Raw genomic sequence first — 26,814 nt, 5'->3', positions numbered from 1 at the left:
CGTTAAAGGAGATTTTTATCATTTCTTAACATGGAGATACTGCACAGAATTAGCTTGGAAATGATGGCTTAAAACAAAAGTTCAGTATAATAGAAAGGTTGCTGGGAGTTGCAGGATTACTCAGAAAAGCTGATGAGCGCTTGGACATTTAATTCTTTAAGTTTGGTCTTTATATAGTAGAGAAGCTAAGCCAACAATTTATAAACCCACTAGTTTCTAAGTGAAAAGACTCTCTTATTTCAGATCCTCAAGTATTTTGTTTAGCCGTTATTCACTTAAGATTAGCTAAGTACATGATTTTAAGACCCCATTTCATGTGTTGGTAGTTATATTATTATAAGACCCACAGAAATGTGGACAGAGTTCAGAACTATTTTTTAAAAATCAAAAAACTTAGATGAGTTTTTCTTTTCTAAAACTTCTACTTTTCTTCCACTCCAACTCCTGGTAGATAACTTATTTTACTAAATAAATGAGGTCATTTAAGCAACTACTTCTTTACTCTTCTCAGTGTATTTCTCTTCTTTTTTAAAAAAAATTAATTAATTTATTTTTGGCTGCATTGGGTCTTCGTTGCCGCATGCGGGCTTTCTCTAGTTGCAGCGAGCGGGGGCTACTTTTCATTGCGGTGCGCAGGCTTCATTGTGGTGGCTTCTCTTGTTGCAGAGCATGGGCTCTCGGTGCGTGGGCTTCAGTAGCTGTGGCACGTGGGCTCAGTAGTTGTGTTGTACAGGCTTAATTGCTCTGCTGCATGTGGGGTCTTCCTGGACCAGGGCTCGAACCTGCATCCCCTGCCTTGTCAGGCGGATTCTTAACCACTGTGTCACCAGGGAAGTTCCTGTATTTCTCTTCTAAACCCACACAATTTTCATCCTCTTGAAGGTAACTTCTCCCAGGGCCCTGTGGCCCATACCTGCTCAGTTCCTAATGGGATAATGCTCCTGGCTTTACTGCATCAGGAATTTTCCTTTTGTCCTCTCCTAACAACTTTTTCTCTAATCTGAAAAAACTCACTTGACCTAACTGTGCTAAGTTCTTGCCCTATTTCTTTACTTGGTTACACAGCCCAACTTCTCAGTTTTCATTCTTTTTGATGTCTCTGGCCTATGTAACCATGTCTTTCTTTCTTAACTTTTTTTTGAAACTGACTTCCCTTTAGTTGTTGTGTCAACACAACACTATTTCTCCCTTTAGTCTCTGAATATTCTTGCCTACGTTACCTTGCCTTATTCCCCTTCTTTTTCTATCTTGTAGAAGGGAGTAGAAGAAAAATACTTTCAAAGTAAGTCAACCATGAGATCAAAGGGTCTGAAAGAAGAAGGTGGCAATGAAAATGACGAAAAATGGTAAATTCAAGTAGTATTTTGAAAGAAGAAATTAAAAGGCATAATGATATACTGAATATAGGGTTTTAGAAGAAAAGGGGGGAAAAAATCTAAGAACACTTCTAGCCTTTAACCTTTAGCATGGAAGAACGGTGTTGCCTTTCACATGAATAATGGGAAAAGGGAGTTGACTTGGGACAGATGGTAAAATCAATTTTAGGCATTCCCCAAAGAAGCTGCTAGATCATGAAGGAAACTGGAAACAGGGAACTGGTTAAAAGGTGAAAATTTCGAGCTGACAATATGGCTTTATGGTCCAATAATTACAAAAACCTATATATAATGCTTTAGCACTTACAAGCACTTTATGTAACATATACATGATAACTGAAGAGAGATGTTTTCTAAGAAAGATTAAAAATACATCAGTGTTCTTACTATATAATCTGATAATGCTCCGTTAAAAAAGACATGGGGAAATAAATGAATCACCCCAATTATTTTTGCTGATGGGACCTGTTGGAGCTGTGCTCAAACAAAATTCCAAGACACAAATATATCCCTTAATTCTCTAGGATGTCCACTCATACAATCCTGTTTAGAATACGTTCCATAGAACATCATTCACATGGTCAGAAAATCACTTTAACTCGGGAGTTACTGATTCAAAGGAGGGAAAATATACATTTCAAAGAATTATCACAAAGCAAATAGTTGTGTAATCACCAGTCAGGTCAAGAAACAATTCAGCCAGCACTCCAAAGCCTTCCTCTTGCTTCCTCCCAATCACAAATTCTTCCTTCCTCCTAATGGTAACAGTTTTATGGTAATCAACTCTTTGCTTTTCTTTATCATTTTATACCCTATGCATAAACAGTAAATTTCATTTTCCCTGTCTTTAAAGTTTTTATTTATAAATAGAATCATATTATTGGTATTTCTTTTGTGTCTGGCTTCTTTTCCACATTATGTTTATGAGGTTCATTTATGTTGGGTATAACTAAAAATTCATTCATTTTCATTGCTGTATAATATTCTATTATATGACCATGCCTCAACTTCCTTATCCTTTCTACTACTAATGGACATTTAGTGGTTTTATTTTGTGTTTTCATAAAAACACAAAATGGAATAGTGGAATTACTTATCTTTAATTAGAAAACTATTTTTACAAGTAGCCGTATTAATGTACACTCTCATCAGCAGTGTATGAGATTTCCCGTTGCTCAATTATTCTTACCAACACTGTCAACCTGTTTAATAATGATAGCTATTCTGGTGGGTGTGCAGTGATATTGTAATGTGGGTTTTTAAAAAAATTATTTATTTTTGGCTGGCTTGGGTCTTCGTTGCTGCAGGTGGTCTTCTCTAGTTGCGAGAGTGCAGCCTACTCTTCATTGTGGTGCGCGGGCTTCTCATTGCGGTGGCTTCTCTTGTTGTGGAGCAAGGGCTGTAGGCCGTGGGCTTCAGTAGTTGTGGCACGTGGGCTCAGTAGTTGTGGTGCACAGGTTCTAGAGCTCAGGCTCAGTAGTTGTGGCGCACGGGCTTAGTTGCTCCACGGCATGTGGGATCTTCCTGGACCAGGGCTCGAACCCATGTCCCCTGCGTTGGCAGGCGGATTCTTAACCACTGCGTCACCAGGGAAGTCTTCATAATGTGATTTTAATTTGCATTTCTCTAATTAGCAGTGTGGCTGATCACTTTTCCATATGATTATTGGCTATTTAGATATCCTTTCTGTGATGTGCCTATTTAAGTATTATCTATTTTTTTATTGAATTGTTTTTTCTTAGTGACTTATAGGAGTCCTTTATATTTTCTGGATTGAACCTTTTTGTTGGTTATATGAGTTACAAACATCTTCTACTCTAGGCTTGCCTTTTACTTTCTTAGTGATGTCTTTTGATGAAACCAAAGTTCATAATTTTAATGATGTACAATTTATCTTTTCTTTTATGGTTAGTGCTTTCTGTGTCCTATTCAAGAATCTTTTTCTCTAAACCAAGGTCATGAATATATTCACGTTTATTATCTTCTAGGGTCTGCTTTTCTGTTTTGCCTTCATATTTAATTCTGCAGTCCACCTGGAATTGATTTTTATGTGGTGAGAGGTAGGTGTGTCAAGTTTCATATGGCTATTCAATTATCCCAGCACAATTTACCAAGAAAACAGTCTTCCACTGTTCTGTAATGTCATCTTTGTTATAAATCAAGTGTTCATACATATGTGAACCTGTTTCTGGGCTCTCTATTTTATTTCATTGGTCTATTTGCCTTTTCTCACACCAATATCACAATGTCTCAAGTATCATTGCTTTATAAAATCATGATATCTGGTAGCTCAATTCTTCATGTTTGTTCTTCTTCAAGACTGTCTTGGTTATTTTAGTGCTTTGTGCTTCCATATATTAGAACCAGCTTATCAAGTTATACACACACAAGCACACACATACAGAGTATGCACTTTTATTGGGATTGTGCACTGAATCTGTAGATTTGTTTGTGGAGAACGGATATCTTTGAAATACTGAGTCTTCTAATCCATGAACACGGTCTGTGCCTTCAAACATCTGAGTCTTCTTTAATTTCTAGCAATAATATTTTATTGTTTTCTATGCAGATACCTTGTATATTTTTTGTAAAGTTTATTTCCAGGTATTTAATTTTTTTCTTGGTACTTAGTTTTTTGAATAAATGATAATTTTATGATAAATGATTTCTGTAGTGAATTTTGGTGGTCCCCAAAAAGATATGTCCACATCCTAACTCCAAGAACTTACGAATGTGACCTTATATGGCAAAAGGGTTTTTGCATATGTAATTAAATTGAGATATCATCCTGGATTATTTGGATGGCCCCTAAATCCTATGACAATTGTTCTTATCAGTGAAAGGCAGAGGAAGAAGGAGAAGAAGGCCAAGACAGATGCAGATTGGAGTTATACAGCCACAAACTAAGGAATGCCTGTACAAGTTGGAAGAGGCAAGAAGGATTCTCTCCTAAAACCTATGGAGGGGGCACAACCCTGTTGATGCCTTGATTTCAGACTTCTGGCCTTCAGAACTGTGAAAGAGTTAATTTCTTTTGTTTTAAGCCACCAAGTTTGTGGTAATTTGTTACAGCAGTCCTAGGAAACAACTTGTCTTGCCCAAGAATCTTCTTGTTTCTCCCTCCAAAACAAACAAACAAAACCTTCTCCAAAGGCATCTACACTTATATGGCGGAGAAGATGTACATGGCTACATGAACATATAGGAGCCACAAACTTTTTAAAGACAGTAGTACTATATTCAGATGCACCAGCTCTCCTGTTGCTGCTTGATACATGAGTGAGGTATGTCATTTCATACGTAGGCCGTCACATGTGATATTAAATCCTGGCTGCAATCACTTAGAACATAACACATTGAAAGTGCACACACTGAAGATGTTGCAAAGACAGAAAATGGCTGTTTCATAAATAACACTGGCAAGACCAGCAGTAACTTGCCTAACATTAAACTAACCATTTTTCGGTGGACTGCAATGATGTAGCCTGTAAAGGAACTGTCAGGAAGAGATGGCATATGACCATTCACCATTCCATTTGTGAAGTTTTTCTCAGTTCCACATGGCACAACAGTGTTTGGCATTCCATTGGGGATGAATATGGATCGAGGCAGGTCCCCATTGGTGGTTAGGGTGAACATTCCATTTGTAGATGGGGAAGAGGAGAAATCTACAAATTCAAAGATAAGTATAGCATCACAAGTCTGTGGTACCTTTATCTTTGCTCTTTTCTCAAATATCGCTGGGACCCAGACCACTGACAGTCTCTTTTAACAGAGGACAGGGAGGAATCATAGGTCAAATGATAATTCTAGATTAACTGGAAGATTTTAACTTCAGATTTTACCTCGATAACTCACACTTCTGACTAAATGACAAAGCATGAGTAACTGACAGAAAGAGTAAGTAGAATTTTTCCAACAATCTTTATTATCACCATGTTGTGGCACAAAAACAGTTCTACTGCTTTTCTTTTTCCTCTCCTCTAAAAATTAATTTCTCCATTCTTCTAGAAATGTTCTAAGATGGTAGTCCCAAGCCAGATGATGGGTTTTAAAAAAATTGTTTAACTTTTAAAAAAGACTATTTTTTAGGGCAGTTTTAGACTCAGTAAAATAAAGAGCAAGGTAGAGATTTCCCACCTGCTGCCTGCCCCCACCCAGCACAGCCTCCCCCAGTAGCAACCTGCCCCACCAGAGTGAAACATTTGTTACAACTGATGAAAGTCGCTGCTTTTTAAATTAAAATTAAATTAAAAGTGCATTTCCTCCCTTTGACTAGCCACATTTCAAGTGCTAAACAGTCCATGTGACTAGTAGATAACTCTACTGGATGGCAAAGATTACAGGAAGTTTTCCTCATTACAGAGAGTTCTATTGGACAGTGATGATAACCAAAAAGCAATGTTAAATCATCCACCAACCCAACCATCAGTACTATCTACCGAGTGCCAATGAGAGGAGCCTCATTCTCTCTGAAGCATGTTATAGTTGGGGAACGAATCTAACTGCCAACAGTATAAAGAGGAGAAAAACCCCACTAATGGCCAAAAAGACTCATTGGATGACCATATTAAATCACAGGCAATATTAGATAAACAGATTCCTTTTTAGTCAAATTTATTATTTTGTTTTCTGACAGTACATTTCTCTCATATCATCTGTTACCATGTTAATATTAGATAAAAGAGTTGAAGGACATCTGAATTCCAGTGGTAGATTTAGCTAATAACTACCTATCTAACTTAGGTTCTCTGAATTTTAGGTTCCTCACCTATAAAATGAGGATTTGAGATAAATGATCACCAAGGTTTCCTTCAGGCTCCAAAATTCTTTTGCTCTAATATTTTTAGCCTAAACAAAAGCCTAAAAAGGATGACAACCCTTAGACTGTTATTCAAAGCTAAAATCATGAGAAGGAGCTCTAGTTCTATCTTACCTGTCTGTACTGGACTAGAAGCTGAAATTGGAGATCCAGGGACGGGAATTTCAAATGCACACAAAAATCCACTCACTGAGAGTCGTACTTTCTGGTTGTCCTGAGGGAAATTCTATAGAAAAAGAGGCGAGATGAGAAGGGGGAGATGTTTAAGATAAAATGGAGAATCATCTCTCTGATATATCTGAAGCAAATGTCTTAGATCCTTTTATCAGTAAAACAAATAAGATGCCCGAATAATTTCTCTAAAATAACTATAAATGAAAGCTTGATAAACTAAGTGAAAACTAACCTTCCTGACAAAACCATTATACCCTTTCATAGGAGGGCAGTATGATGTGTATAATTGACTTCTTAAGTTTTGTCCGTCATTTCAAGAATCTAAACCCAAAATCCCCAGAGAGATCTCACCTCCGCATTACATATGAAAAAAAATGTCAAAGAGGTGGGAGTTTGTTCAGAAACCCCGAAGGTGAATATAAATAATACCAGTGGTAGGAGTTCAATTTAGGGTAGGCAATATATTTATTAAATTTCTTGTTTCTCCAGCTGCAAGAAGAAGTGATTTGTGTCACTTTGTCTTTACTCTTTAATTTCTTAGTGTGTTGAAAGGCCAGGTATATATATTCATAAATAAGTACTAAAAGAACACATTTGTACATATATAAAATACTTTAAGAATTCCAGCAATAGTGGTAATACAGAAGAGCTGTTAGGTGTAGCAGCAGCAGTCACTGGGGGTAAATCTAGACTGTAGTGACACAGCTAGATCACTCCATATAGGTAGCTTTGGGCTTACATATTTCCCTTCTTTAAAGATACCACCATTGGGACTTCCCTGTGGTCCAATGGTTAAGACTCTGTGCTTCCACTGCAGGGGACACGGGTTCGATCCCTTGTAGGGGAACTAAGATCCTGCATGCCATGCAATGTGGCCAAAATAATAATAATAATAAAAATACCACCGTCATTATTACTCTTTTATTCTGGTAGACAACTCTTTTTTTTTTTGCGGTACGTGGGCCTCTCACTGTTGTGGCCTCTCCCGTTGTGGAGCACAGGCTCCGGACGCGCAGGCTCAGCGGCCATGGCTCACGGGCCCAGCCGCTCCGCGGAATGTGGGATCCTCCCGGACCAGGGCACGAACCCGCATCCCCTGCATCGGCATGCGGACTCAACCACTGTGCCACCAGGGAAGCCCCTGGTAGACAACTCTTTTAAGTTTCTTCCAGAACGAAAAACTTCACAAATTTTTTTCCAGTTTTTGTTGTGTTTTATTATCTCCCTTGGTCATTTGACACAATAATTAATTGAGAAAACTGTGATCTTTGAAGGATGGAATCAAGAGTTTCCTAAAAAGAACAGCTAATATCACCTTTATGTTGGAACCATGTACTTCTGCAAGAAGGATTTGTTCTGATTTAAGTCCACAGAGATCGCTCAGCTGTTTTTTTAAACCTGTGTACTTTTCATCCATATTCAGTCTTAGTCCATACCGTACAGGGGTAGTACCATCCAATGTAATAACTAGTAAAGAGAAAAGATTTTTTTACCAGTAAAATTCAGGTTTCATTGAAAGCTTTACAATGTGTTTGTCTGTGTGTGTGTGAGAGAGAGACTTGGAAATAGCAAACATTTCAGTCTAGAATTTTAATTTTATATGTAAACACTACGACAGATGGTGCTTAAAGATAATCTTAAGTAAAATCATTATTTTTTGAATATTCATCTGATACACAAGTGTGAGTGGCTTTGCAAGATTTTAAAGAGAGTTCCTGGCACATTTGAAACTGACAGAAGACTCAATGGGCACAAAAATGGACCCATATTCCAAGTCTTTCAAACCTCAAATCATGCCTGAAATTAGACTGTTAAATTGTAACATGCTCACAACACTGAAAACCAACTAACACCAATAAAATTAAAAAAAAAATTATAACATGCTGACTACCAATCTTTATGAGAACGCATTATACACAAATGACTATACTTACAAATTCAGGCTGCTTGAATAAGGTAAAAGACAATGGAATTAAATAATTTTTCATAACTTTGCAACCCACCTGTTATTTCTAAGTGCATATAACTGTCCATCGGTAGTGGCAAAGACAAAAAATTGAAAGGGTCAAATCGGACACTTATATGCCCACATGTCTTGCATTTGACTTGGGACCTTAGCTGCCCGTGGAACAAATCCACAACTATTGATCTATTTCTCCTCAGATGGTTGTCCCAGGCCTAGCAAGAAAAATGATTAGAGAAATTTTTTATCTCCCCAAATTCAAAGAAAATGGTTAAATATATTAGATCTAAATGTCAAGAATATAATCCTTAAAAAATAAAAGCTTTATGCCTACAAATTTACAAGTCAGGTATGTAATTTAAAATATATTGTCTACTGAGATAGTAGAGAAATACATAAAATACTTCAAGAATTCTGGCAACAGTGGTAACACAGAAGAGCTGCCAAGTGTAGCAGCAGCACTCACTGGGGTAAATCTAGACTGTAGTGACATAGCCAGATCACTCTGTATAGGCAGCTTTGGGCTTACATATTTCCCTTCTTTAAAAATACCACCATCGGGACTTCCCTGGCGGTCCAGAATAGAATGTGATTCTTTCTGCTCAATCTATAACGTATTAAATTCAGATGGAAAACCCTATTTTTTTCTTTCTTCTTACCATGGTAACAATGATGAGTTCTTTGTCCATTAAAAAGCGGATAAAATATGCCTATTGGTCACTGTATACATTACTTTAGCAATTATGGGGATTCCTAAATTTCTACTGAATGATTATTCCTACATCCTCTCCCCCAAATTTACATTGAAGAGGAAACACTTTTCTATTTTCATTAAAGATGCTTTGTTTTAGGATTATTGCACAAGAAATAAGCAGAGAAATGTAAATTCCTTCATTTTCGCAGTAAAATTCTGACCGCAGAATAGTTTAGTTAGCATTAAGTTGTGCAACACGCATTTGTGGTCAGAATATTTTATCTATTGCTTACATTAGAAACTCAAGACTGACAAACCTCTGCAGCTACTTCCCAGTCTGGTCGGCCATCACTGTCCTTTAGTTCCACATATGGCTTCTCATGGACTCGGTTGAGATCTTCATGAAGACCATCCAAGAGAAAAGCCAGAAGTTCTTGGGAGTCTTGTTGCTGGAACCCATTAAACCTGGGAGCATATTTTGCTATGGTCCACTATAAATATAAGAGGAATCAAACTCATTATTTGCTATCTCATAAAGTTTAGAATGAACATGCCCATAATTCTATCAGAGGCATTAGAAGAAGATACGTAGTATAGTATTTAGTCTGTCTCTATTTCAGCAAACATATTTTGGATAATCATGAAATCTTTCTAATCTTAATCTCAAATGATGCTCCCTCCCCCAGCCCCCAAAAAGTATTATGGCCAATCCTATGTACTGGTTAAGCATCATATAAGCAAACAGTTCTTAAGGTACATAGCTATTTAAGATACAAGATGGAAATATTAAAATAGCATTTGCTCACATTGGAAGATTCCCTTTTATAATGTTTTCTTTTACAGTTAGCTTTTCTGGTCTTGTTGTATCCTAGCTTTTATTATTAGAGGCAGAATAGCCTCATGTTCAACTGTGAGGACTTAGTAACTAGCTTGCAACCTTGGACAAGCTATTTGACTGCTATGAGTCTTAGTTTCCTGAGCCATAAAATGTGGATAATAATGTTGCTTTATACTGTAGGGCCATTTAGAAGATTAAACGAGTTAATACATAATTATTACAGTGGCTGGTAATCCTAACATCAACTAGAATTCACTGCATATGATATTAATGTCAAATTTGTATCCATTAAATTACATTCTTTCTTTCTGCTCCTTTTTAAAATTCTACAGATAGAAGTCATTATCTTAGTGATGTTAAAAATGTATTGAGTATCATTAATTAGACTCAGGTCTACCTTGCAGTTAGAATACTGCTAATAGTGAAGGATTAAGAAAGAAAGGCTTACTGTATATACAAGTAAAATACCTGATAAATTAGTAAAATGAATGACATCCCAAATTTAGACTATACTTTTGATCTTTTTCTACCCAGTATGTCTATAGTAGTATTTTGCATATATGTGAAGAAGTAAAAGTATCTGACATCCAGTTTATGCCTTGTGAAGGACCCAAAAACATTACACTAAAACTAAAAAGCTAAATATAAATAACATGTAGAGAAAAATAATTACTTAAATAACTGCTTAGGACTTAAATACCTTTATATTATTTTAACATGCTTACCCGAAGCTTTAATGGGGCAACATTCTTCTGAGTTCCACTCCAAAGTTCCTGTACTAAATCCCCATAGCATTTAGCCATATGCCCCTTCATACCAATGGGATTTGTCCTAGAAGTTTGAGAGGAAAATTCGTTGCCAAAGATTCTTATAAATCACAATCATGTGGACACAGAAATGCCTAGAGTCTGTTTCCTCACATCAAAATATCTTTTCAAAATAAGAGAAGTAGCATTTGGTCCTTACTTCACGCTTAATAGGGCAAATAAGACTTTTCTCTTAAGACTTAAGAGTCTTAAGACTTAAAAGTCTTAAGACTTTTCTCCCCCAGGGTGAAGAGAGAGGAGATTTAGGTAATATTGCGTTCATAGCAAAGTTATAAAAGTTAAGAGCCAATGACTCAAGGAAGATTACCTGTTGAGTTCATAAAGATGTCTCCCTGAGATAAAATACTGTGTCAGTGGCTGTGTGTTACTAACACACTGGATGCTTGAGTTCATGAAGCATGTGTTTCCCAGGTTACTCAGACCTGTGGCCCCCTTTTCTGTCGGAACTGGAACAAACAACATGAGAACGGAAGCCTAGCTGTAGCAAGATGTCATGACCAAACAGTTATTTGTATTCAATGCAATGATTTTTATAACTCTTCTAATCAATTAAATGGAGTTATTATTCCTCTATTGGGTCTTGCAATGCTAAGTAGAGGCTTTTTAATGGAGCATCATTGGCAATCATGATAATCTATGCTCATTTGTAATCTAGAAGCAGCAGTGATTCTCTTTAATTGTTATGATCGTTTTTTAGAGTTCAAACAATTCTCTCCTAGAATTATGTCTTTCAAAATATACAAATTACTTAATTGCATGGTTAGAAAGAAATTTGATGCTTCAGGAAAAAGAAAAATAAGAGGGGGCCTAATCGCTTTTGAGCTAGAAAGCTACAAGTTGTTAACACTTCAATAGTTGAGAGAAGGAAAAATAAAAGAATAATTTTAAGATTGTTTAAAAATAATACACTGTAGACTTACCCTTGTGTCTATCTATTTTACTACTGTTTGCTATAAAGGACATTTCTTCAGGCCAACTCATATCTTTGTTGCGAACTGGAAAAACAGAGACAGCAATGTGTTAATTTCTTATCTATTCAAATCACACCCACTAAATTGCTTCTGTTAAAAAAAAAAGTGCTTATTTCTAAATCAGAAACTGAAAAAAAAATCAAGTTAATTTTAGTAATTGCCTCTGAAACCATTCCAATTCTTTACACTGGAGACTTTATTGGTTAGAATTAATTAGTAAGCTAATCTCTAAATTACATACCTGAAGTAAAATTATACTCAACCATCTATAGAAGGAATTAAAGTTCTTAAACTTAATACATTGGAACTATTACAATGCTTTCTTAAATTGTGACAACTGCCAGAGTAATCTATTCATTTTAATACAAAGGCAGCTAGGAATGTTTCATGAATCTTTTTTTTTTTTTTCCCCGTGTCCCCTGCATCAGCAGGTGGACTCTCAACCACTGCGCCACCAGGGAAGCCCTGTTTCATGAATCTTGATGAGAAAAGACACACTAAGTTTTCAATGATGTGTGCATGCCAGTGTGTAAATCTATGCTTATGTTGGTGAATGACTAGTGTTGACTAATGAAAAGCCTGTACCACTAACTGCTGCAAGAAAGTCTCCTGACAAAGAGGCAGCTTGAAAATTTTAAGGAGCTATAAACTTATAACTGAATTCACTTGTTTTTACCCACTGTTTCCACCCTTTCCAGCCAATGAATGTAGACATGTTTTTCTCTTAAAGCAATATAAATAGTATTACATTACAGTAGGATTACATAAGGGTTTAATGGGTTTTCTTTACTATATAGAATATAGTGATCAAATACCAGTTGGAAAAACTATAAAATCGATTATCAGTGAGTAATTCAATCTTTAAATTCTTCCCCTAAAAATCTAATACAAATGCATGCTTCCATCTTGTACCTTCAATTACCAAGTGCTGCTCATCCTGGATTTTCAAATATTCCAATCTATGATCCTCATCATCCAGAAGAGTGAGGTAATTCTGTATATGGAGGAGGAAATGTTTTGTTAATTTAATTACTAAACATGAAACAAATACGGAAATAAAAATGAATGACAATTAAAAACATCCTTGTAGTTACATAACTCGTGACAGATATTTAGCATATTATAGTTATTCAGAAATGCTTATAATTTTGGTGGCAAAATGAGGGAAAGACAATGTATACTTTGTAAACACATACTTTATGTCTCTAAAAAAGTTATATAGGATTTGGGGGAGACCAGAAAAGACTCATCACACATCAAACCAAAATTCATTGAGATTTAGATTTTCTGAACAGCTTATAGAAAAGAAGTTTTTTTTAGTATCTAGTATGAAATTCAGTAAATGTGCTTGTGGTCAAGATGGAACTTGATTATTTACTAGGAACTGAAAATGTAAAACCAAATGTCATGCAATAGAATTATACATTTTTGTTGATGCTCACCCTGTCTAAAGTGCTCAGAAAATTAATACATTTAATTCTCACAACTATCCTAAGGGAAATACTATTATTTTCCCCATTTACTCATGAGAAAACTGTGACACAGAGTCAAGGGACTTGCCCTTGGTTATTCAACTAACAGGTGTGAGGGTCAAGATTTAATCCGTGGCAGTGTAGCTCCAGGACCTCTGCTCTTAACTTATTATACAACTGGTCACCTCTCAATGGTGACCAAAGGAGGATGTAAGAAAGAAGGAACTAGGGAATAAAGAACTGGTTAAAACTACTTATGATCCAATTTCAGAGTATTAATGGAAATATATTGCATGTGTTAGGAAGAATATATAAGCAATTAACAGCACTGCATCTGAGGAGAACGGAAGATAGGGGTCAGAGGATGGAAAGGAAGAATTTTCACTACATACTTTTGTATTGTTTGAATTTTTTTAACATCTATATAAGTTATTTTAAGACAAATCAAAAATAAACTATTTGTTAAAAAATGATATTTGCTGTTACCTTACAATAATAATCTTTACAAGATGGTACTGTCCATGACTGTTATTATGGGTTTCAGATGACAAATATCTACATGTATGCATCCAGTAATTTAAAAGTTGAAGTTTCCACTGCGATTCCAAGACATGGCTTTCAGAACAATTAGTGTAGATAAAAATAACCCATACTTATGAAACATGGATTGAACACTTAATCAGGACTTTCCTTGACTCCAACATGTCTCTTACCTCACTGTTGTATAGCCATAGGCGCATATCCTCCTCTTTGATGCGCAGCCTCTGAGATAGATATTCATGAATTTCCTTGATGGTCTGCATTCGACTAAAACAGCCTGTATAGGCTAAGACCCGCTTTAATGGTGCATTCGGAGAAGGTACATTTCCTATGGTCACAGTAGTCACAGTAAGGAAAAACGCAGATGTAAAAAAAAAAAAAAAAAAAAAAAAAAAAAAAAAAACACCCCTCTCAGCAATGGGGACCATACTATTTTTGGACATGATGAGAAATGAGAGTTACAGATTTAATAATTTTATAAATTAAGACGCTTTAAGAGAAAGCTTTAAAATGAAGATAGGAGAACTAAGTGTCTTAGAGTAAGCCTTAACTTTGAAAGGAAGAACAACAAAATTAGAGGCCCAAATAATTGGCAGTATCTGGATCCCAAGAAGACTGGCAAATATCAACGGGCATCCGTATCTAGGCTGCCCTCAGCTGAGTCACACTCAATAGCAAAATCAAAACTCAGTGTAAGAATGGGGAAGATAAAATGGGGCTGGATTTGAATTCCACAGATAGATAATTGGATTTACCTGATCTACTTTCTTAAAATAAACTGTCTTTGAGTTACTAATCACATCACTCTCATTAAGTAGCCCAGTTACTTAGCACACTGGTACAATTACACAAGAATTGTTACTTGTACTTAGAATTCTAAGTAGGCATAGATGTTACTTGGCCAAACAAAGCTTTAAAGTGAAGCCAAGAAACTTCCCATGACAAAAAAATTGCCCTATTGAAAGGTAGTAAGGGGGGAATCATATGGCCTGCCCACCCGAAAAGAGAAAAGCAGACATGACCTTGAATTCTTGAAGGGCTCAAGGTGGAAACAAAAAGAGGCAATAAGAGGAAAGAGTGAATACTGAAGGAAGAATATATCAAGTCTAACCACATACTTCAAAAGAAAAGGGTGATAAAATGACAAGAGATTATGGAAATCAAAAACAGGTTGCTAAAACAATCTGCTAAACCCTGGGTAACTACTCAGCCAAAAATCTAGACAAAAGCTGTAGCTTAAAATGGTCATCTCTGCCTATGGGAGGTTATAGTTTACTGAGCAACCCAAAACCAAAATACACTTAACATATCAATATAATCCGTGAAGGGTACAATTATACACTCGAGGTAGTTTTCCATCCATTCAATGGTGACTTAGCTTTTTTCCTCCCATTAAATGTGCTTTGAGTCTTTACCTACTAAACAGAGGAGAAAAGTACTGGCATCATCTACTTTTTCAGAGCTTCCAAGAATTAACTCACCTAAAATAAGCTGAAAAATCATCTAACAATGACTTCTTGTCTGTTGAAAAGGCTACAATTAAGTCATTGTTAACTGTGGCAAGGTTTGTATACCTGTCATTCCAAAAGGAATAAAAGAGCCTAGTAAACAGCTGTGATAAATTGAGTAATGAGAAAGATGAAAACCACGTTATGGAGAACAAACCCAACCATGATCAATTTTTAAACATCTAGCAAGGCAAATCATTTACTATCAGCAAGCAAAGGATAATCCCTAGAAGAAAACAAAAGAGCAAATTTCTCCAAAAACACATCAGAGGATTAGTTATAAGATTACAGCAAGAAAGCATATTTTTATAAACTTCAAAGTGATTAAGATTGATTTCACAACAAATTAGTAAGAAACAAATTTCAAATTAAGAACAAATTTGGAGTATAATAACTACCCAGTTCTAGGATTCAGAAGCATTTGCAAGTGCAATGTCCAAGTCAACTTCTATTGTCCTTAAGCCACATAAGAAATTTATTTGAATTCTAGACAGTTTTTGTAGCATAGCTCATTAAGCAGGCAGCCACTTATTATACATAATTCCGTGCTTTTGAATAGCACCAACAAATCTAGTGGAATTTACAGAAGCAGCAAAAATCTAGGATCAGCACAAGAGTTACAAAGAATACTTACTAAAAGCGCAACAACACATCTTGCCTCTCATGTTATCTTTCAAAGAGAATTGAAAAAGATATGTACTAAGGGTACCATGGGAGCAAGGCAAATACTATTATTATTCAATGGAAAATTAAATTAAGAGTGTTTCAGAGAGATTCTTATTTCACTGTTCCTTGATTTTAACGTGTTCCAAGACAAAGTTTGGTTAGGCAGAGGCCACTGCTTTGCTATAATTCTTACCAAACAGTATGTGTAAGAATCTCCATATATTATCTGAATACAACCTTTAATGAAGATATAAAACTACTCTATTACATTTCAAAGGAGGGATGACACTTCATAGGGTTGGTTTGGGTTCAAAGGTAGTTCTTTCATATTAAGTTATATTAATTATAACATCATTCTGGCATTGTTAACACAGTATGGGACTTTGTGTAAATGGACGAACTCATTATTTTTGCTGAAGAAGAACTATTTCAAATATTTGCAAGGCAAAAGCATTGAGCAAGTCCAGGCCATCAATAAAATTTAACCTCATAGATCAGCTCGGTGCTTTGTGGCCACCTAGAGGGGTGGGATAGGGACGGTGAGAGTGAGATGCAAGAGGGAGGAGATATGGGGATATGTGTATGTATAGCTGATTCACTTTGTTAGAAAGCAGAAAGTAACACACCATTGTAAAGCAATTATACTCCAATAAAGATGTTAGAAAAATAAAATTTAACCTCACAGAGAAATCAAAAGGGAACTTTTTGCATGTATTACATTAAAACGAGAACTTATATGTCATTTTGATAGGCTTGATGTTTTTGAAAGAAAATGTGTCAATTTCATTTTCAAAAATGTATCTTTTCCTTTGTATTATCTGTCTGTTATAAAGGCTCCTTGGACCTAGTATGAGAAATGTATCATGTTTTGTTAAAAAAAACCAAAAAACAAACAAAAAAAGATGATATTGCCAAAGAAATTACTGCTTAGAAATTTGAGTGGAGTTGAAAAGACCAGTCATTGACTGGCAGACTCTAATTTAGGTCCAGCACATAATTTCCAATGTCTTGTTCTCAAAGAAACAAAATAAATAAAATTTACTTCTACGTATTATCTTTGTATGTTTACAAGCCAAAAAAGGGAACAACACTTCTCAGTTTGCTGCTGAGATTTTGCCTCTACCCTATCTAGTTCTTGCGCATGACCGTAGATCTAAGCCCCACAAGTGATTTACTGATTCTGTATGAAAACAGATGAAAATGTGTATTAGTACAGTGGCACCAGACTATGAGCAAATTGGTTTCTATTTTTTTAAGGAAATGCATGGTATTCTTGCTGCATTCTTAAGTTACCTCTTGGTAAATGCTGAGGAAACATTCTCAGGCTCATCATACCCATATTCACCCAGATGTTAGACTGCTGTGTCCGAGTGGCAGGCTGCTGTCTCAGGAAGAGAAGATAGCGAGGAAATAATTCCAGCTCTGGGATTTCTGTCTTGCTATTCTTGATTACCTATTGTTTTAAAAGACATAAAGTGATCACTATAAAAGAAACAAAACTTGCCTTTTCTTTTGTTTTTTTTTTTTGCAGTACGCGGGCCTCTCACTGTTGTGGCCTCTCCCGTCGCGGGGCACAGGCTCCGGACGCGCAGGCTCAGCGGCCATGGCTCACGGGCCCAGCCGCTCTGCGGCATGTGGGATCTTCCTGGACCGGGGCACGAACCCATGTTCCCTGCATCGGCAGGCGGACTCTCAACCACTGCGTCACCAGGGAAGCCCAAAACTTGCCATTTTTTACCTAATTTCTTAGATTTATTTTTAAACTAAAATGTTCAATAGGTTCACTGCCTATATTTCAATTAGATTACAGAAATTCACAGGTTTAAATTACATGGGTTTAAAGACCCTCAGCCTCCTGCACCTTAATCCATTTTTCAGGATTAGGATTCCTGGTGGGTATTTTCTCCCCTTTCATTTAAAAGCAAGTAACAGCAAAATTAAGGGGAAAAAAATCTTAAATATTATCTACAATTCTAGCACTCTCACACCATAACTCTTTTCACTTTTACATATTTCATACATATAAATGATGGTATTTTAAAGGACAAATTCTTAGGAATGGAGTTAATAAAAAAGTACGAAAGTATTCATGTCGTTAACTACATAAGTCATAGTGCCACCCAAAATGTAGCAATATTCCCAGAAATGTATGAATGTATTACTTTCACAAAAACTTATCACTGGACATCATTTAAAGATACCCCATTTCTGGGCTTCCCTGGTGGTGCAGTGGTTAAGAACCTGCCTGCCAATGCAGGGGACACAGGTTCGAGCCCTGGTCCAGAAAGATCCCACATGCCGTGGAGCAACTAAGCCCGTGTGCCACAACTACGGAGCCTGCAAGCCACAACTACTGAACCCACGTGCCACAACTACTGAAGTCCACGCACCTAGAGCCCATGCTCCGCAACAAGAGAAGCCACTGCAATGAGAAGCCCATGCACCGCAACAAAGAGTAGCCCCTGCTTGCCACAACCAGAGAAAGCCCGTGTGCAGCAGCCAAGACTCAATGCAACCAAAAATAAATAAAATTAAAAAACAAACCCCATTTCTTTAATACATATAAAGAATATTATAAATTTGCTTAAAATTTTATTTCTTGTATTTGTAGTGAGAACAAAAATGTTTCCAGGTAAAAATTTACTCTCTATGTGTTTTATGTAACTGGACTGTTCATATATTTTTTGTCTATGATTAAAAAAACTAAATTGGATGTACAAAACTGGAAGTCACACTGTTGAAACAGGATTTTTCAGTAATCTCTCTAATAACTTGCTTGCTAGCCCCAAAACACAGGAAAACATATTACCAAAGTAGTGCTTTAAGAGTTTTAACAGTAGCACCTTATCAATTTAGCATTCCAAAAGGATAGCAGGGTCAACACTCAAACTCTTTAAAACATAAAATCTTACAGAATCTTTAACAGTCTCAAGTGATTGGGCTTTGTTTCATTTCCTTTTGCCTTAGTAACCAATATATTCTGCAGCAGAGCATTTTTTAATATCAAGAGGGGGCAGTAAAGAGCCAGATAAAAACAATGCTACAAACCAAACCTATTAAAATTATTCTACATGTTCTGATATGCTATAGTATGGTACTAGGAAAGCTGCACTTAGGAGCTTTTTCAACTCCTATTTAAAGCAGTAAAAGGAGCTCTCCCTGACACTGGAGGAAAACAAAGTCTGTCCACTTCTAGAGAGTCACTGATAGCTGCAAAGCCAACAGTAAAATTCTCTTATGATTTCAGTTTAACTGTGATTTTGGGAAAGATCAATAATTCTGCATCTACAGTCGTTAGGCTACATAAAAACCATACTTTTGGCAGAATCTGAAATGACAAAGAAGTAATTTTTATAATCTGTAGCTTGCTTTCCAAGATAAGTGATTTTGTGAGCAAATTACAGATTAACAAATTCTTATACATACAGGCACAATCATACATAAATACATATTTATTTACATTTTAATTATTCTTGTATATGAACTTATTAACTTCAACCATAACCGGCAAACAACAGATGCAATTCCATTTACAGGAATTTACCTTAAAGAGATCATCACAATGTTTAGAAAGAGACTATTCACCAGAAAATTGTTTTTTGTTTTTTGTTTTTTTTTCAGTCGTGTGGTGCAGCACACAAGATCTTAGTTCCCCGACCAGGGATTGAACCTGTGCCCCCTGCATTGGGAGCACAGAGTCTCAACCACTGGACTGCCAGGGAAGTCCCAGAAAATTGCTTTAAACAACTAAAATCTAGAAGCAAACTAAAAGTCCATCAGTGGTGATTGGTTAATTGTGATTTATGTACATATGCATGTGTATGTAATAAATTAAGGAACAGTACGCAATTATTAAAAATAATGGTATAGATCTAAATTTATTAGCCTAAAAAGATATCAATAGCATCTATCTTAGACTGAAAATAGCAGATCACAAGACATCAAGTATAATATGATTCAATTTCATTAAATTATCTACACATATTTGTATATGTATATGAATAGGCACAGAGGAATGTTTGGAAAGATGAACACCAAAATGTTAATAGTAATTATCTCTTAAGTAGTAGGATATGGTAGATATGGTATGCTTTTTATTTTCTTCTTTATTTTTTCTATATTGCTTAATTTGTTATCATTGAGCTTGTACATGTGCAAATTAAATAAAGCTATTTTTTTAATGGTATGATTTATGTAAAAATGAAAGTATTTATTTTTAACCTTGCTGTAGCAAATATATTTAGTATTCTTTAACTTGAAACACCATATTCTAAATGTTTTTACAGCAATTTTTCCTGAATCAGGGAAATTTATCTTATTTAGAGGTAAAAAAATATTATCAAGCCAGCAACTGAAGCTTTCATGTAGTAAAATTACTACTTATTTAAACTAATATTTATCTGACATCAATGTTAAAAAACATGATCTTTTGTGAGGCTCCAAAAAAACTTGTTTAATAATTATAATGATGATGGTGATGATAGTAGCAACAGGCAAAATTTATTGATCATTTACTATAAATCAGGTGCTGTGCTAATCATATATATTATTTACTTATCAGAACAGCTCTAATGAGGTAGATATTATTGTTATCACCATTTTACAGATGAGGAAACTAAGGTTTAGAGATTAGAACACTGGTAATCTGAATTCAGGCAGACTCCAAAACATCAAACTCACTCACTCACTCACTCACTCACTCACTCTATCTATCTATCTGCCTACCTACCTACCTACCTATCCATCCAACACAATTATCACAATGATTCTCCTACAGACATAGAATATTAGATCCGCCTTTGGCAATGCAGGGGACACGGGTTCGATCCCTGGTCTGGGAAGATCCCACATGCCTCGCAGCAACTAAGCCTGTGTGCCACAACTATTGAGCCTGTGCTCTAGAGCCCATGAGCTACAACTACTGGGCCCACACCCTGCAACTACTGAAGCCCGCGTCCCTAGAGCCCGTGCTCCGCAACAAGAGAAGCCACTACACCACAAAGAAGAGTAGCTCCTGCTCGCTGCAACTAAAGAAAGCCCGCGCCCAGCAATGAAGACCCAATGCAGCCATAAATAAACAAACAAATAAATAAATAAATTTATTAAAAAAAAAAAGAATATTAGAGCAGGAAAGTCCCACCAGAAATTAAGTGATTAACTCAAGGACTATCCCACCCCCCAATAAATAAAGAATATAATATGTATGTAAATGTATCTATGTATATTCATATTTATATATATCTACCTAGGAGTTCTGTTGACAAATACAGTAGAAACCTTTTGGAGCCAACAAACACAAACCCTAAATTCCTGATTGTGATTTAAACATAATTTTTAATAAACATAATTATTAATAACTCAAAAGCATTATCAAAATTATAGAGTACGGACATATAGCAGACTTTTACTCTTTTTGGACGTGATCTAAGCTACTATATCTTATCCATGGAAAACCTTTCTGGTATAAAAGTGTTCTTGGACATTATACAGGGAGAGTGTTTCTTGATACAGTAAAAGAGTCTTCTTATAAAGTATTTTACTGTGTCAGTAATGTGAAGAGTATTCAGGGCAATGAGTACTGCTGTTTACTGTATAAGTAGAACAAATAATGTTGAATAGTTAACTCACTAATATTCTGATATTACAAACTCCAAGCCCTTTAAATTGCTGTAGAGCATTTTACTTATGCTCTAAATGACTCATTCTAGTAATGGCAACAATCAGAATTCACTAGCTTTGAGTTCTTTTTATTATATGTTGTGATCTTTTATATGTTCCTCCTTCAAAAAGACAAACCACAAAAATCCACCAACAGCTACAAGATGAATCCAATCCCTAACTGGATGCCTGTGTGGTTAATGGGAGTAACAGTTTTAGAAGTAACCTCTGTACCACTTCCTCTATATTCACTGAACTTTTTGGCACTGGCTCTCAGACTTCTGCTCCAGTCTGAGTTCTGCATTATCTTAATGGTTATGTTTATGTGGATGACTTATTTAATAGACTAGCCTCATAATTCCTTGACTCTATTTAGTCCAGTGACTATTTCCTTCACTCCATATAAGTCACCCACTCCCAAAGGAACATCATTGTATGGTTGGTACCTAATGTAGTGCTCAATAAATGTATGAGTAAATGAATGAATATGAAACAACCTAAAATTCATTCAGCTAATTTGAACAGGTACTGAATACTCTGCTACCATGGGTAAGAACTAATTTGTGGATAGTGAGGTTCACATAAAAAATTAATAGAAGACCCCATCTATAATTGCTCCTTATATAAGGCAATATTGGCTATACTTACAGGTCTAGGTAAGGCCAGGTTTGCTCCATACCAATGATAAAGTGCTCTCCATACAGGTTCTGGAACCATTTCATAATCTCTTCCATGAATCAGCTGTGGGGTTCGTTTTAATCGTCCTCCTTCTAGTGTTAATGATGTAGCCTTAGAAAGAATGGAATGTAAATGTTGATTTTTTTTTTTTTTGGCTGCACCTTGCAGCTTTCAGGATCTTAGTTCCCAGACCAGGGATGGAACCCGGGCCCACGGCAGTGAAAGTGTGCAGTCCTAACCACTGGACTGCCAGGGAATTCCCCCAAATTTTGATTTTTAAAATTGCAGTCTCTTGTGTTTTAACAAAACCTAGACACAAAACCTAGAATAAACGCATCACTACTCAGTTTCATGTCACTAGAAAAAAATGAATTTTCTAAAAGATTTTTATTTTGAACTTTCAAAATAAACTAAGAAATGAAACTCAAGGCAAATCATTTGAAAAAAGTCACTGGAACATTTGGAAATAATAAAAGTTTTCACAGACTTCTTTCCAACAGTAAAAAATATTATTTTGAAAAAAAAATCCACATACACATGAAACTACATTTTTACAGTAGCTGTCCTAAGTAAGAAAAACATTTCTAAGGATCACTAAACTGCTTCTACACAAGTACTAAGTCATGAAATATTCTCACAGAAACATTTCCATCTACAACAGGTTAATAAAATGAATCACAGACATTTTCTATGTGCTAAAATCTGTAGAATGAAATTTATTAGCAACTTGAAAGAGATGTCAAATTACTTACCTTTACTGGTTCTTGAGTTACTAGTGGCTGGTTATCAATAGCCCCTGGTTTCTGAGGATTGAGGTGCAACAAAATATTCCCACTGGTTCCTAGTAAACACTGGTTGTTATTGTCAGAAGTGTTATGTTGTCGAGCAAAGCACATATCTGCCCCTGGTGTGGCAGAATACAGAAAGCCTGTAAGGAAAAAGAAGATGGAATCTCTTTATTTTATTATACATAAATAGGCTTGAATATACAAACTCAATGTCCATGTATTAGGTTAATGTTATTATTCTGTGGTCAGGTCAGTACAGGGTTAGATTCTGATGAATTCTGTAGAAGATAGGAATTAGAGAGGTATTCCTTTCTGGACAATACCTAGTATAACACTAGGTAGAATAAAAGCTTTGAAAATTGTTACCAAATGAACGTTTGGCCAGACTCCTAGAATATCTAATAATTCACAAGAATTATATGTCCTCTTCCTTTCCTCTGATAGGAAAGGAAGAAATACAGTCAAGTAGCTGGGCTCTCACATATCTTCCCTTAATTCTTCTCTTCCACCTGCAAAGGTTCTTGGTAGATAATGGTGATAACAAGTCTCTAAACCAAAGGGAAGGAGCTAAAACAAGAACCCCAACAGAGAGTGCTGGGAGGGAAGAAACTGTTCCCTAATAAATCTATTTGAAAGGAAGGCATGAATGTCACAATAGAAAAATACACACAGGAAAATGACTGATGGTAACTTAGAGTTGTGAACCCCAGTGGTATCTTAAGGTATGTCAACTCTCAACCACATGTTAATCTCAGGTAAACCTTCTAGCCATCATTTACTTTGAAACTTGTATCTGTGGTACGGCTCAGCATGTGTATAGCACAGATTATACAGAGTGAGCATATATCAAAAAGGATCTTAGGGAGGGTCAAGAAACAATCTTAGTGTGAAAGCTGATCAGAGAGAGCACTTCTAGGACTGCTAAGTGATCTCTGTAATGTCAGATGGTGAAAAAGAAGCAGTAGATTCTACAAAGAGTTTTGTAGAGAAAATGCTAACTCTGTCCAATTTGCCTTCTCCCTCCACAGAAAAGAAGAAAGAAATCTCAAAGATGAAACAACAACAGAATAAGGTTGAGAGCTCTGCTACTGTATCAGCAGAATAATAGGGATCAACTAAATTCATTTGGGCCAAAATACACCAAAGCATCTTCCCCATAAGTGTAGAACCACTAAGTTTTATGTACGTATCAACAACGGAAGGGGATTATGGGGAACATTATGAAGTCTTTCTAAATATTTTAACAAAATAACTCCCAAATTCCATCCTGAAATGTCTGTAGAATCTGATATGAGGGTGCATTTAATCCAATGAATGTATGCTTATGGTTAGAGAGAGTTCTGGAGATAAAAATTTAGATTTTCTTATGTCTTCTCAAATTTAAATTTATTGACAAAATGATTTAATAACAATATGGAAAGATTGACTTAATCAATGAAAACTGTGAAAATATTTTCAAATTGAGAGATTAATGAGGTAGAGTATAGAAGAGCCCCTCTTTGTAAAGCTACTAATACATTCAAGAATCTATTAAATGACCATTTCATTCGAAACTTATTTCTGTGAACGGAAACCTGATGCCCCATATCTTACCAAGCACACTCTCTGACAAAGTGTACCCCTTTAAGAAATGACCCTGCCTAAACCTCTTGGAAAACAAACTATGCTTACCACTGCCAGCAGTTTCCGAGGCTTCAGATGCAGTAGAAATGTTGTCTGAAAATTTCTCTTCTGTGGTGTTCACATAACTGGGGCTGCCTCCTCCGATTCTATCTTCACTCTGCTCTATAGGATGTACTGCTGTTCCAAATAAATATTTTCCTTCATTCAGAACAGATGACGGCTCAATTGCAACAGGGCTGGCATCCTAAAAATTATGAAGTCAGAAATTAAGAGGTAAAATTTAATAATCTGCCAATTATGCAGCCTTCAAAAATGAATCCGCAAATGGTCTATTGTTTCTAATCTTCCTGTGGTTGGCTACAGTCACTTAAAAACATTTTGATGTATAACTAAATTTTAATTTCTTCAAAGGGGAATAGTGTATATAAATAAAATTGGTAAGGCAGAATGGGAACAGACTGCAAGGGACTCTGTGCCACAGAAAATAATTTAGACTTTATTCTGTTGAAAGTTGGAAATCATGGAAGGCTTTTATTGATACTAAAAAATTAAATAATATTTATTCTTTTTACTATTAAAGATTACATTGTTAGTATAGAAAATATGGAAAAATATGAAGAAAATAAATATCACAAGTACTCAGATGCCATCATTTATTTTTTGTGACTGAAAACATATACATATATGTAAAAAATAAATGTGGAGAATACAGTTACAATTAAGGGCAGGGCACTGACTTCCCAGCTCTGTGACCTTTTACAATAAGTAAACTTATAAGCCTCAGCTCCTTCATGGGTAAAAACTAGGATAATATTAGTATTAATATCTACCTCAGAGTTTTATGCCTGGCATTTAGTAAATGTGAACTATCATTCTGGTTGTTGTTAGATATCACATTTTAAATACAGCATATTGCTAGTTTTTCTTTCCCTTAACATTATATTGATAGGATTTTTCTGTGAGAGGCTTTTAAATAGGGGAATAGCATAACCCAATTTTTGCTTTAAAAATAACTCTAGTGTGTAGAAAGGATTTGAGGCAGAAACTGAAAATTGAGACACAAATTGGAAGACTTCTATAATAATTCACGCAAGAGATGATGAGGCACTAAACCATAAAAAGCTAGATCCATAAGTAAGGAGACAGAGAGAAGAGCATGGATTTAGGAGATAAAAAAAACTTGACAACTAATTGTGTATGAAAGAGGGGCACAGATAATTCCAAGGTCGGACATGAGGTGCTGGCTTAGATGACTGGATGGGAGTTGACACCTTCATAAGATAAGGTGTATTGGTGACTGGAATCGTTTTGGGAATAACCTTATTTTGGGATATTCTGGTTTGAGATATGTGGACATTGAGTCTAGTGCTCAGGACAGAGAAAGAGACTAGATATAAAAATGTGAAGCTCAACAGACTTCTGGTAGGACAAGAAAATGGTGTATGTAGAATAAGGAGAGTACAGTATTTACAGGATAGGTAGCAGAAGAATCTGGGAAGGACACTGAGTCTGAATGACAAGAGAAAAATCAGGAAATGCAGAGTACCAGAAGCAGAGGCCGCTAGCATAGAACTATTCTCTACTAAGTTTACTTGTGGAAAAAAAACAAAAAAAAAGAGAGAGAGCTAAGAATTGAGGAGAAGCTGGAGGGAAGGTGCTATGAGAACGTATATCTGTGAGTGTTTTAAAAAGATCAGGATAGGGCTTCCCTGGTGGCGCAGTGGTTGAGAATCTGCCTGCCAATGCGGGGGACACGGGTTCGAGCCCTGGTGTGGGAGGATCCCACATGCCACGGAGCAACTAGGCCCGAGAGCCACAATTACTGAGCCTGCGCGTCTGGAGCCTGCGCTCCGCAACAAGAGAGGCCGCGATAGTGAGAGGCCCGTGCACCGCGATGAAGAGTGGCCCCCACTTGCCGCAACTAGAGAAAGCCCTCACACAGAAACGAAGACCCAACACAGCCATAAATAAATAAATAAATAATTACATAATTAAAAAAAAAAAGATCAGGATATTTTTTAGTGAGAGGGTAAAGAGAAAGACTAACAGGGCTAACCAGTAGAACAAGATCCCACAGGCATCTGAGAATGATAGACAGTAGCATGGGTAAAGGATCTTAAGTGGCATTCAATAAATAATGACATAAATTTTAGTAGATGAAACTGATCAATGGCTGTGGGTCTTGAAAGCACAGCTTATAAAGTAACTAGTTGAAA

The 26,814-nt window shown here is 36.0% G+C and overlaps 1 protein-coding gene across 2 annotated transcripts in view; it reads right to left on the bottom strand.

Moving 5' to 3' along the window:
- USP32 (ubiquitin specific peptidase 32) overlaps positions 1-26,814 on the bottom strand; it is a 197,142-nt gene that overhangs the window by 18,590 nt on the left and 151,738 nt on the right. The window contains exons 13-26 of one of the 2 annotated variants that reach the window (XM_024757701.1): positions 24,647-24,842; positions 22,940-23,115; positions 22,158-22,298; positions 17,145-17,304; positions 13,851-14,005; positions 12,578-12,659; positions 11,615-11,689; positions 11,002-11,140; positions 10,593-10,698; positions 9,347-9,520; positions 8,376-8,550; positions 7,688-7,839; positions 6,313-6,424; positions 4,833-5,044 (exon numbers count right to left, since the gene is read on the bottom strand). In XM_024757701.1, the coding sequence (XP_024613469.1) occupies positions 4,833-5,044; positions 6,313-6,424; positions 7,688-7,839; positions 8,376-8,550; positions 9,347-9,520; positions 10,593-10,698; positions 11,002-11,140; positions 11,615-11,689; positions 12,578-12,659; positions 13,851-14,005; positions 17,145-17,304; positions 22,158-22,298; positions 22,940-23,115; positions 24,647-24,842 (2,055 nt within the window). The remainder of the gene's footprint in view (positions 1-4,832; positions 5,045-6,312; positions 6,425-7,687; positions 7,840-8,375; positions 8,551-9,346; positions 9,521-10,592; positions 10,699-11,001; positions 11,141-11,614; positions 11,690-12,577; positions 12,660-13,850; positions 14,006-17,144; positions 17,305-22,157; positions 22,299-22,939; positions 23,116-24,646; positions 24,843-26,814) is intronic. The other variant, XM_024757702.1, reaches the window with a different exon arrangement.

The sequence above is a fragment of the Neophocaena asiaeorientalis genome, unplaced genomic scaffold (genome assembly GCF_003031525.2).
Source record: "Neophocaena asiaeorientalis asiaeorientalis breed wild unplaced genomic scaffold, Neophocaena_asiaeorientalis_V1.1 scaffold327, whole genome shotgun sequence".
Taxonomy (NCBI): domain Eukaryota; kingdom Metazoa; phylum Chordata; class Mammalia; order Artiodactyla; family Phocoenidae; genus Neophocaena; species Neophocaena asiaeorientalis.
This window is presented reverse-complemented; position numbering and strand designations above follow the sequence as displayed.